Source organism: Lactuca saligna, chromosome 9, assembly GCF_052625555.1.
Source record: "Lactuca saligna cultivar CGN05327 chromosome 9, ASM5262555v1, whole genome shotgun sequence".
NCBI lineage: Eukaryota > Viridiplantae > Streptophyta > Magnoliopsida > Asterales > Asteraceae > Lactuca > Lactuca saligna.
The window spans coordinates 191,972,211-191,985,339 of NC_136425.1; the positions used below are offsets into that span (position 1 = coordinate 191,972,211).

Genomic DNA, 13,129 nt, shown 5'->3' on the forward strand with positions numbered 1-13,129 from the left:
CTCCTGAGCCTACAGTCTATCTGGTCTGCCTTGGGTATGTTGGCCTACAACACGAAGCAGGACCTACCTCAACCCAACCCCCATACCAATCAAACAATCATGTGCACATAAATATCATATGCTAGCATGTATATAACAGATATTCATATCGATATAACAAATCACTAGCATAACAACCATCCTATAACCAGGATACTGAGCTGATCGGTCACTAACATAACATCATCCTATATACCAGGATACCGACCTAAACCAGGTCACTAACAAAATATCATCCTAACTACCAGGATGCAAATGTAGCAGATCAATAAACATATCAAGCAATACCCGGATACAAATCTAATAAAGGGTAGGTCTTGGTGCCTTAGACCTTGTTGATATAGTGAGGATAACTCACCTTGAAATGTCGAACTGAACCACGAAATCATGCTCCCGAAATACGACCCCAAATTCTAACACCTATAACCATCAATGATCTAATTTCATAAATACTCGCTTACCAATTACCCTCAAAAGTCAAACTGGTTAACCCTTAGTCAAAGTCAACCTTAACGGTCAAGGTCAACAATCCATGTTGACCTGACTCACCAAGTACAATATACTGACTCGTCAAGTTCCTCCAGAATTCACAAAGTCACAAAACCCTAGCCGACTTGCCGAGTTTCTAGGAAACTCGTCGAGTTCAAGCATGTCCAAAGGTCAGGGAAACTCCCTCTGACTCGTCGAGTCGTCTCAGTGACTCGCCGAGTCCATGCAGAAACTATCCTCAAGCAATCTTCATCCGACTCGTTGAGTTAACCATGCAACTCGTCGAGTCCCTTCGTTCTATTTCTTATACAGATGCTTTTTCGTGAAACCAAGGCTCCAAACTATAGATCTAGGCTCCTAAGGTGTTGTTATAACGTAAAGTTGCTAACTTTACGTGCATGCAAGGCTCTATGGAACTAAAACACCCATAACTAGCATTAAGAGAAGGTTTTGGACATGAAGGAGGGTCAAAGCTTCATAAATCTTGAGGTTTTCTGTCCACAAAGCCTTGGGGAGTCAAGATCTGTAACTTTGCCCTTGTAACAAGCTCAAACCTGAAAGTGACTCTATCTTTCCCTAGAAATGACCATTTTTTCACAAAAGGGGAGATCTAAGCAATGAAATGTAAAGGTGGTAGCTTTATACCTCATTCTTGATGCCACAACATTGGAAAGACTGGAATCACAAGCTCTTTCTTGTTCCAAGCTCTTAACTCTTCAAGAAATGCTCCAATACACTCTCTTTTGGTCTCACACACTCAAGAATAGAGACTAGCTAGCTATTAGGATTTCTCTGGACGTGAAGGTGACAAGGGATGCTGAGGAGGAAAGTTAAGGACCTTTAAATAGGGTGCAAAACCATGAAATTAGGGTTTCATTCTCCAACTCCTACTCGCCGAGTCCCTTCTTGGACTCAGCGAGTAGGTCACATAAACACGTGGACAAATCCGATGCCACTCGTCGAGTCAGACAACCAACTCATCGAGTAGACCTTGAAGTCATGAGAATTTATAACCATGAATTGATACTCAGGAATCGGGGCGTTACACGAGTTGTGGAACTGGAGGGTTCCACTGAGACACATTGACCGGAGGGTCTTATTGAGTTATAGCCTCGAGTGGTTAATGAACTGTGTGTGGTATTTTGGGGAACTCACTAAGCTTCGTGCTTACCGTGTTATGTGATATAAGTTTCAGGTTTTTCTCAGGATCGCGGGAAGACACCGGCTTGATTGTATACACCAGAGAAAGAGTTATGTTATTAGGATTCTGGATTATTAACCAACCAATTATGGGGTTACGATTTGTAAATTAAATAAATGAGATTTTTTTGAAATGGGTTAAAAGAATTATGTGATTTTAAATGAAAATTTTGTTTGAGAGTTTACGGTGTTACATGTGTTCTCATACAAAACCTCAATCATTTTTAACGATAAAGTTATATAGTTTTTTATTTGGATGTGTATGTTCGTTTATAGTCATTATGTTTACTTATGTTAATATGTGTTTTCTTATGCTTGTTTGTTCATGACCAATTAGGGCATCCACAATGCATTAAACTTATTAGTGTTTAATGGATTAACACGTCTTCATTTTACTTACTATACAACTCTATATTAATTTTTTTGGAATGCATTGAACTCAATATAGTTCAATAGAATATATATTTAATAGTTAAAAAGTTTGATTTTTCCCATTGAAGAATTCAATTGTCACTAAACTCCATATCAATTGAATGCCAACATGGCAACCCAACAATGGTAGAGTTTAATCCATTAAATACCAATTAGGCATGTCACCTCATTCAATTCTTGCACTCAACTATGGATTGTGGATGCTCTTATATTCATTTAGAATTTTAAGGAACATACGAACAAACACAAAACATGAAAACACAAACTATGTAATTTTCCTGACAGATCATTTTGTTGTAGTGGGAAACACCATTAGCTACGTACCAACCTGGACAGATCTTTGATTATTATTGACTAATTTATTGTTTTTACAAATACATGCAATTCATATGATTTGATCATGTATTTATAAACTCCACTGAAAGAATTTACTTTGACCTTCGCCAGAAAATCTTTCTTAACAAAGAACAATCCTGTTAAAACTGATCCGTGAATCTTTTTAGAATGAATATGAAACTGTCAATACTTGAGGAATTAGCCTCGAACCCTTTTGCAGCATCTGATGATACTATTTTCCTCTCCATAAAGATCTTGTTCCTTTGCAGTAACTTGTTGTCTACATGATGTATCTGATTTTCAGTTTTCTTGACCGAATGGATATACGGATCTTTGTCTGTTAGAGACTTTTGAGGACCAGCAAGGAGAGAATCTGGCATCTGGAAAAGAAAAATAATACGTAATTAACATCCATGCATATGCATGCGTGAGATTGGAATGTAGTTTTAGTTATATATATATATATATATATATATATATATATATATATATATATATATATATATATATATATATATATATATATATATATATATATATATATATATATATATATATATATATATATATATATATATATTCTTACCATATTTTGTTTGTGGATTATGGTGCTAGAGCTTAGAACAGTGAGAAATTCATCAACAGCTCTTACCCACCTGAAGATTTTAAAAAAATGTGTAGACTGATGAGATACAATCTTGAGAAAGATATTGGGGTTGTTTTTCTCTTTGTAGCGATGGTTTTGGTTCTAACTTCTAACGTTGTTGCATGTTTGATTTAATTTTCAAAGTTTCGATCATTATCATCAACTCATCATATGTTCTTCTATAGATGCTTAAATTAGAATCGATGAAAAATGTTTTAATTACCAGACGCCCTTAGCATCCATCCCATCAAAGTATCCTAGATGTCCTCCGTGTTGTGTAGTAGCCAAAATAACATTCTTGTTCGCTCTATATATATATATGTTAAAAGCACGATTATAAAACCATATCAGAAAACGATGGATGTGTTAGAATGAATGTGCTTTTCGTACAAACTAAAAGAAACATACCTGCATTCATCCCATATGACGGCCTCTTTTGTGCAAACGGGATCATCTAATGCACTGATGCAAAGTAAGGGCACCTTTATGCGTTCGACATAACCCACACAACTAGATTCCCTATAATATATATCAGCCGTCTGAGAAATAGTAACTAGATCATCAATTAATTAACAATGGATATTAAATAAAACAAAAAACAAACGATGAAAAAGATTATAAGTCTTACATCGAACTTTCCAATACGACAAGTACCACTTGTGTCAAACTCACGAACACGTCGCGCCTGCAAGATACGAGTATTACACATTCAAAGCCTTAATTTTCTTATATGAGAGTGTCTGAAACCAAATTATTGTTCGTAAAACCCCAAACATATCAATATTTACCTTTTCAATGCCATCCCAATCTGAAAGACGAGTGAAGAACTGCTGATGCCTGTGAAAAAGAGACAAATTTTTATCTTATAAAAGCACATTAGCAAATGAGGAAATTCGTGTAGACATACAATTAACTTTGGTAATTAAGATCAAGCCTCAAGTATTATAATTATAAACTAATAATGTTAGAAAGTGTTAGTTTTTTAGGATGATGCATTCGTACTTCTTTGCATAACGTTTTAAACCAGCACCCAAGGCTTTGTCGTAGAACCTTTGCACTGCATTTCGCCCGATAAACCTGTCACAGAGCTGCCATTGAAGGGATATATCAGAGTGATAGTTATCAAAGTTTTATAATGAATCTTTTATGTTTATGAAATACCAACCAAGAGGTCCCAAGGACAACAAACTGCTGCAGCCCCATCTATAAGAATGTCACCACCATCTTCACCTAGATATTTTACCTGCAATTAGGATCGATTATAATGGGACTCAACTATTTAATATGTTCATGGATTGGTTAATTAATCTCATATATATGAACTGAGTGAATTGCGTGGGTTTGATAGTTACTAATGTAAACAACTCATTACAATCTCTATATAGTACACAAATTCAATACAGTTTGGGAGATCTTAGAGATTATAATTACCATCATATTTGCTCCAAGACTTGTTCCAACAACGAACAAAGGAACATCCATGGATTTGGAGCGAATATGTTTGACTACTTTGCGTAAATCTGCCGTCCATCCACCATTATAAAAGAAATCAGTCTGCTTAGACATATTGCAAAAAGAAGACATCATGTTAACAATATTACATATAAGTTATATCGAGCATGAACAAAGAAATTAATTAAACACGTGTACATACGGTCAATGGTACTCCCCCGAGGCCTCGATGATTACTCACGACTACATTCCAGCCTCGTTTTGCCATGTAGAAAGTCAGATGTTTAATGTACTATCATGTACGTACATTATAGAAGTTAGAGGTGCGGTTTACCCTTTTTTTACATAACAGTCAAAGTTGAAAAGAAAATTTTACATTTGAATTTCGATAATTGTTTGTTAATATAATTTATTTCAGTTACAACTAGAGGATAGATAAAACTCACAACAGAATCAGAATCACTTGTGAGTCCGGGGATCACAACCACAATGGGCATGTTAGAATCTTGATGAGCTTCACCATTTGCTATATTTTCGTTTTCCATGACTGTAAAAGAAATGAAATTGAAAATTATTTATGCCTTCGATTTTACCACTAATGGGTTTCTGCATCCTAGGGCCCACACCAGTCCGTCTCAAAAGCATTATGTGAAATGTAAATGACGTACATAATTTTGTGCCAAGTGGATGACATAATAAAGATAGAAAGTACTCCTATACTACGAACCCTCCCCTGTTTTAGCATCGCGCGTAGAACCATACGTTCTATGCCAAGGGGCCACAACTGGTTGTTTGGTTGTAAAGACAATCTTACACTTAACGAGTTTAAAGAATGATCATTATTACCATCAAAACGTGTCAACCAATCCAGAGCTACTATTCCACCATCATCCAAGCTAAATATCTCCCTAAGAAAAAAAAATAATAAATAAAAGAAATATAAGCAGACAAAAGCAGTAACTCAGTAAGAGATATTAGTATGAGAAGAAAGGAATGGAAAGAAAACATACCTTCTGTAGTCGAAAACAGGAGGCCTGCCAAAGAATCTCAAGAAAGTCGTTTGAAGATGAGGACTTGAAAGCCACGGAGTAGACATATACCTGCAAAAATCAAAACAACATCCAATGATCCTTCATTCAACGACATAATTTCAGTTTTGTGTTTCGGAGATGCCATAAAACTAGATCATTTAACAACTTAGTGAAGATAACGAGTGGTTAAACAGAATCTGGAACCTTCCATGAAGAAGTGTGCACTTGGAGACGACTTCATGATAGAGTTGAGAACAAGAATTGAAGGTCAAATCCACTCGTTGTCCTCTAAATCCGCTAAACATATCCTGAAAAATATGAAACTCAAGGAAATTGTACAAGAACACCCACAAAACCAACATGAATCCGACTACATAATGAGTGATGGGTATGAGCGATAAAGATCTCAATAATAACTCATATGGTGAATCACCAAACGAGCTAACAATTTCCATTGATATATGTGGCAGGGAGAAAGCAAGAGAGATGAGTGATCGAGGAAGTTTGAATGAAAATGTTATTACTTGCCTTGAAATCATGAGTATTATATATATATGGACTTGGACCGGAGACTTGTTTCTATTATCATTACAATTGTTAAATTATAATAATAATTAACCCAAAATATATTATTATTAAGTGAATATATTGTTATCTGATGTAAAAAATTGTTTAAAATTTTCCTTTAAACGAACAAAAATTTAGAAAATATTATTATTTTATTTAGATAAATAATACATCGTTCAAAGTAACGTTTAATTTTAAAATAAGTCATTATTATTATTATTATATGTATTTCACATTATTCGAAATAACAACACGTTTTTGTGACTTATTAAAAAAATATTTTCATTTTATATGAGAATAAGTGGGATGCCTTGGTTATAAAAAGTTAAATATTATAAAGAGCCATGATTATAACGAACTTTGTCGTATTATAAAATAGGGTCGAACTTTAATCAAATGTAATGCCAAACACAAAACCAGTAGGCTTATTCTAACTTATTATACCTAACAAATGGAATCATAAGATTGAACCCATCATTTTTATACTTAACAGAACATGAAATTATAAGAATGGTCTTGTGACAGACTGACAATTACATATTTACTCCAACTTTGCATTTAGTTACGTGTGCAATTCTTTCTCTGGCATTTTATTGAACTTTTGGTGTATAATCCGTTTTAGATCTGAAATGATTTTTCTTATCATTATGTAATATATTTTATCATATTTTTTTCTCAATTTTAATTTATATTTTTGTAAATATAAGAGAACAAAAAAATATTGAAAGTGAAATATTAGAGGAAGTAAACTTAGGGTATTCACAACCAATTGAACTATATAGAATTCGATGAATTGTTACATCATCTATTAAATATCTATACAACACCATCCACAACCCATTAAAAACATTTTCAATCTTAATTACCATTTTATTACTTCTATTGAACCATTCAATAATCATTCAACGCTTCCATTCAACCATATTTCATTCGATTCTTATTCAATCCTAATCATCACCGTATTCAATTCTTACATTATTTGTAATTTTGTATTGTGACCCTCTTAGTAGAACTATAAAAAGAGTTATGTGAACCATCATTCTTTCCTACCTCCACCCCCCCCCCCCCCCTCTCTTTAGTCTCATATCAAAGGCCACCACCTCCTGTATACTTATTGTACTACAAACTCAAACAAGCCCTATAATTACATTATCACAACAATTATCGTTGTCTACTAATAACAAAACGTCAAGATTATGTGGGCATTACAATGTTATCTTCACAAACAAAGAGTTGAAGATCCGGAAAGTAACAACGTAGGATGATGATTCCTCCCCCCAATATTTATTCGAAATTGTAATGAGATCATTTGAGTAGTGAAAATGAAAATTATAGGTCATCGAAAATATATAATGATTTAGATTATGTTTGACAAAACTCTTCGAGAGATTGAATGTTATATATATATATATATATATATATATATATATATATATATATATATATATATATTTCGTGTTGAAATGTTCATCATAAGTAGATGCAAACTTTTGAAATGTATATAAAAATTACAAGAATGCTAAAAAAAGCTCCAAAAGCTAAAATTGCTTTTGAGTTTTGAGTTTTTATTTAAAATACAAATTTTAACATCTTACATTAAACTTTTTGTTTTTAAATTTTTTTTAACAACTAAGAAGTAACCAAAAACTCTTAAAAGATTGTGTATTGTTTATTCGAAATTCTTATGTGACCCTAGATTGTTCCGATTGAGAAAATGGTTTGAGGTCAAATCCCACAGAATTTAGGTTTGTTGTTTTATTATTATTATTATTATTATTATTATTATTATTATTATTATTATTATTTCAAAGTCATGGAGGCGTCGAGAGGGCAAAATGAAAAACTGTACAAGGTCCAGTTTTTTTTAATACATATTTTTGTTAAAAAATAAAAGATTATCATAAAGATAAGGATATTTTTTTTATTGTTTGGGCTTTGAAAATATCTAAATTTTTAGTACTTCAAAGTTAACACACTAAAAAAAAGGTTATCATTTTTGAAGATGGTAGGTGTATTGCCGGGTAGGCTTGGCCGAGTTTGATAGGTACATGAGGTCATTCTAATTTAATATTTATATGAATTATAAACAAATAAAAGGAATAAATACATAAATTTAGAAAGACAAAAAAATGTTAGTTTAGATGGACTTACTACAATAAAATGAAAAAATGCGAAAAGTTGCAAGTATATGTAATTTCCGGCATCCTTCTATCATGGTAACATTTTTTGTAATTTATCACGGTCATTGAAAATACCAAAGCTCTTCAAACCTCATGTTTGGCAGTTGTATTATTTGACATTAAACTCTAAAGTAACACTCTCAAATCCCAATAAGTTGGATACAAAAAATAAGATAGTATTAACAATAAATAATAAACCGCCTTGAAAGACACATGGGATTCAATGAGTCAATAATGGGGGGTAGATTAGAGTATCTACGTCGGCCACTCATTCTTCTTTCTAAACCATTTTTAAATGATATGGCCATTTCATCAAAACTTTTATGTCTTCTTTGCAGCAAAATGCAATCCCAACCCATCAATTTTGTCCTCCATATTTTAATTTAATAGGTGTGAATTCTGTATATAGTTTTCATTACATATTTTTTAAAGTAATAATTTTTCATAAATCCAAAAAATATAATAAATAAAGTAAGTAATTAATATATAATATAAGATATTTGAAGCGTTGTAAGGTATTTATTATGAATTTAATAGAATCATCTACTGTACATATGTAAATCTCACTAAAGTGTGAATTTTAAATTTAAGAAAATGCAAAATACAAGAAAATAACAAGTAGATAAAAAATAACTCAAAAACTCTTAGAAAATGACATATGTCAAATTCAGTGAGAACATAACATTTTGCAAAATTTATTTTCATTTATTAGGTTAGATATTATTTATATCATAACATTAAGTTATTTTTCAATAAATATATTTATATGTATTAAAAAGTAGTTAAATAATTAAATAATTCATACTTAGACAAAATTACCAATTATAAATTTCATAAATATTTGGTGAACTTAAATAATCAAACCACAATTTAATGCTTATTTGAAAAAAAAAAAAAAAAAAAACATAATCAAGAAAAAATGTTTTTGACAAAAATGTCGATTTAGTCTGGAATCTGGATTGCAAAAAAGCATTTTATAGGACAAAAAGTACTTATATACCGAATTCCATAAATAAATTTTAGAGTTTGAAGACAAATTAAAAATTTCAAGAATAAAATTGAAATCCGATGAACACCTCCCAAATTTCAAGAAAAAAATCTATATTTAAATAAATTTAACAAAAAGTTAAACAAATACAATAAATGTGACCTATAAACGATATTAGAACATAAAATCAGATATTTAACTGAAAAACAATAACATTAAACACTTCGAAATGGACATTTGAAACATAAATAGATAGATTTCTTTTGAGAAAAAAAATTGAAAATAATCTGAGAATACAAGTTATTTTGAAAAGAGAGCTTCAACATAAAAATGTTGGTAAGATCATAAGTATTTTAGTGTCATTATGTTGCCTTTATTTTACAGAAATGTTTGTATTTGTATCATGAAAATGCTTGTTTATTGTCCTATAAAATCCTATATTTTCTACTTATAATACAATGTAGTCTATTACCAAGACCTGACTATTTGTATGTTTGTTCTCTTATAATAATGAAAATGAAATGTTTGTACTAGTTAATAATACTCTACTGATAGTTTTACTGCCTTATAACCGAGTTGGTTAATTTAGGTTAAAATGTGATTGAGGTTATAACCATGCTTGATTGACCTAGTATAAGACACAACGCTCTTCGGACGTCGAAATGATATGACATTTGTCACCCGTAGACCGGCAGGTCCTATTATAGCTAGTAATGAGGTGTGGGATGGTCAATCCCGTATAAATCTATACACAAACTCACGCTCTCCCTCCAGGAGACTCTGGTTACAAAACGTGACATAGCAAATGTATTGTTGTGCCATGAAGTAGTATCTCACATTTTAGTTATCATGTATATGTACAGCCTTGGAGTGATACACAGCCCAAGATCCTATGAAGTGTTCACGGCCATAGCTTGAATGTATGAAGGGTTCACGGCCCTTGATGAAGAGTTCAAGGCCAGAACCCTTGAATATCTTAAAGATGGTGATGAAAAATGAAGAATCAAGGATGGGATCAAAGAGGTTTCAAGCATAAACAAGAATAGGGATGAGATACTTACGTTTTTTGGGTGAAATAAAAGCCTTTGTTGGATATATATATATATATATATATATATATATATATATATATATATAGAGAGAGAGAGAGAGGGAGTGTGTGTGTGTGTGTGTGTTTGTGTGTGTGTGAGAGAGAGAGAGAGAGAGAGTGAGTCAGTGAGAGAGGGGGGGCTAGGTTCAGATGTTTCTAACAACTACTGTGTGCATGTAAGAACCAATAGGAATTTAGGAATAATTAAAAAATTAATAATTCTTATAAGGGTAGTTATGTAAGTTAACATATGATATTTAAAATAAAATCCCTTAACTCATGGAAATTACCATAAAAAACTATTTGACTAACTCAAGAACCCTAACCTCTCATATCATATGTATTCTAATCCCGACTCCTCCCATTTGCTTATTGAGGAATGAACCTTAACCATCGTGTGATCAAAGAGGATCGAAGCTTCCAACCATCGCCAACGATTCAGAAAAATTGATTTTGGTGATGACCTTTCTCTCATTCTTGTCTTCTGCCCTTTAGTATCAGCCAACATTGCATAATAATATCCGATTTTATTGCCTCCATATGATTCCGCCATGCCTACCGATGGTGCAAACTCCACATCGATGACTAATTCATAACACAGATAGGAAAAAAGTGGTACTAGTGAAAGATTTTGCGACTTGAATTCATATCACTGACTTGATTACGGTATTTCTTTTAATGTTAATCTAAGGTATATTTGTTCATAACTATATGTATTTCTTGAGATTTTGCAAATTTTTTATGCCCTCTAAATGTTCGATAAAATATCTATAAAACCCTTTTTTTTTTCATCGCAGTTTTAGGATTACATTCTATTAGAATAATTTATATATTTTTTTAATGAGTACTACATTGTGTCAGAATTTATAGTTTTTATTCTCTTAAAATGGACAAAAAAAATTATTATTTAAAATTTGATTATGTTGTCATTGTGGATTTAGGTTTTGAAAAGGTTTTCATTGATGTGGAAAATGAAGAAAACATGTACAATGAGAGTGTATTCTACCAAAATGTAATCTTTATAGTGACAATTAAAGTTATAACTAACAAAATGTATTATGCGTATTTTGTCGGAATGTATTATATGTATCATGTCATATTCTATGTGTTGTGTCAAAATATACAAAGCGATAGGAATTGCAAGTAACATGTTATTAACCATTCTTAGTTTTTTTGTTGTATTTGTGATAGGAATGGATGGAAGAACGGGTTGAAAACCTGATAGGAATAACTTAAAGAATGAATAAAAGATTGATCACACTCATAGTATAAGAATGTTGTAAATTTTTTAGAAATTTTATTTATTTATGTTGATATCCTTTTAGAATATCAATAATTATATTAAAATGTATAAGGAATATATATATATATATATATATATATATATATATATATATATATATATATATATATATATATATATATATGAATTTGTATTTAAGTTCAGGTGTCAATGAATAGATATAAGAATGTTGTTATTATTCAACTGGGGGTTCAAAAAATGAATATTTAATAATATTCTAATAGAATACCATTCTGACAAAATCACAGAAATCATTCTAACAAAATAACATTCTGATAAAATAAAATCGGTTTATGCTTGCAAATTACGTTTGAAATTAAATTAGTTTTAAAAAAATCTAATTTTTTTTAAATCAAGAGCATTAATTATCCTCTAAATCTCAAAATTTCCTTTTATAAATTTGTTTTAATTGACTAAAATACTCATATAATGAATTTACATGGTATTGTGTTATCTTCAATTTAATAATATTTATTAATTATTTATTTAAAATAACTAAAATGATTGGTCAACAATCAACCATACATACAAACAATATTTATCAAAAACACAATAACCTAATCATATATATATATATATATATATATATATATATATATGGGTTCGGTTCCTGTGATAACTCATTTTAAAGTGAGGACTCGTGAGGACATTTTTATAAAAATGAAAAAAAAATCTAAAAAAAATACAAATCATAAAATCGAGCATAGATCTATGTCCGGAAGAAATAAAAATTGGAAAAAAAAATTACATCATTAAAATTGATCCATAATTCAAATTTAATTTTTTATTTTGCATCAATATGATCCATAATTCAATTTTAATGATCCAAATTTTTTTTCCAATTTTTTTTTTCTCGGTCATAGATTTATGCTCGATTTTATGATTTTTATTTTTTTAGATTTTTTTTCAATTTTTTTAAGATGTCCTCACGAGTTCTCATTTTAAAATGAGGACTCACCGATCTTGTTTCTCTCTCTCTCTCTCTCTCTCTCTCTCTCTCTCTCTCTCTCTCTCTCTCTCTCTCGCTCGATTTTATGATTTTTATTTTTTTAGATTTTTTTTCAATTTTTTTAAGATGTCCTCACGAGTCCTCATTTCAAAATGAGGACTCACCGATCTTGTTTCTCTCTCTCTCTCTCTGTGTGTGTGTGTGTGTGTATATATATATATATATATAGAGAGAGAGAGAGAAACAATATATATATATATATATAGAGAGAGAGAGAGAGAGCTAGGTTCAAATGTTTCTAGCAACTATTGTGTGCCTAAATGCACCAATGAGAATTCAAGAAATAATAAATAATTAAAAAAATCATTAAAGGGTATTTTGGACCTTTTATGCTTTCAATTAAGGAAATCATTTAATTGAAATCATT

The 13,129-nt window shown here is 31.0% G+C and overlaps 1 protein-coding gene across 1 annotated transcript; it reads right to left on the reverse strand.

The window, feature by feature from the left end:
* Positions 1-2,472: 2,472 nt before the first annotated feature.
* On the reverse strand, positions 2,473-6,156 carry LOC145015878 (embryogenesis-associated protein EMB8-like). Its single transcript, XM_078974350.1, has 14 exons — positions 5,830-6,156; positions 5,605-5,694; positions 5,441-5,502; positions 5,041-5,141; positions 4,797-4,886; positions 4,574-4,696; positions 4,308-4,385; positions 4,145-4,230; positions 3,931-3,979; positions 3,771-3,827; positions 3,551-3,681; positions 3,366-3,449; positions 3,083-3,152; positions 2,473-2,876 (listed from the first exon to the last, which is right to left on the reverse strand). Exons 1-14 carry the CDS (start codon positions 6,078-6,080, stop codon positions 2,637-2,639), a joined length of 1,512 nt encoding a protein of 503 aa, XP_078830476.1. The 5' UTR covers positions 6,081-6,156; the 3' UTR covers positions 2,473-2,636.
* Positions 6,157-13,129: the final 6,973 nt, after the last annotated feature.

Coding starts and splice junctions, on each gene's coding strand:
- LOC145015878 (XM_078974350.1), bottom strand. CDS start 6,080: ATGGAAATTGTTAGCTCGTTTGGTGATTCACCATATGAGTTATTATTG. Junction 3,828..3,930: donor ATTGGGATGGCATTGAAAAG/GTAAATATTGAT, acceptor CGTATCTTGCAG/GCGCGACGTGTTCGTGAGTT. Junction 3,682..3,770: donor GTCGTATTGGAAAGTTCGAT/GTAAGACTTATA, acceptor ACTATTTCTCAG/ACGGCTGATATATATTATAG.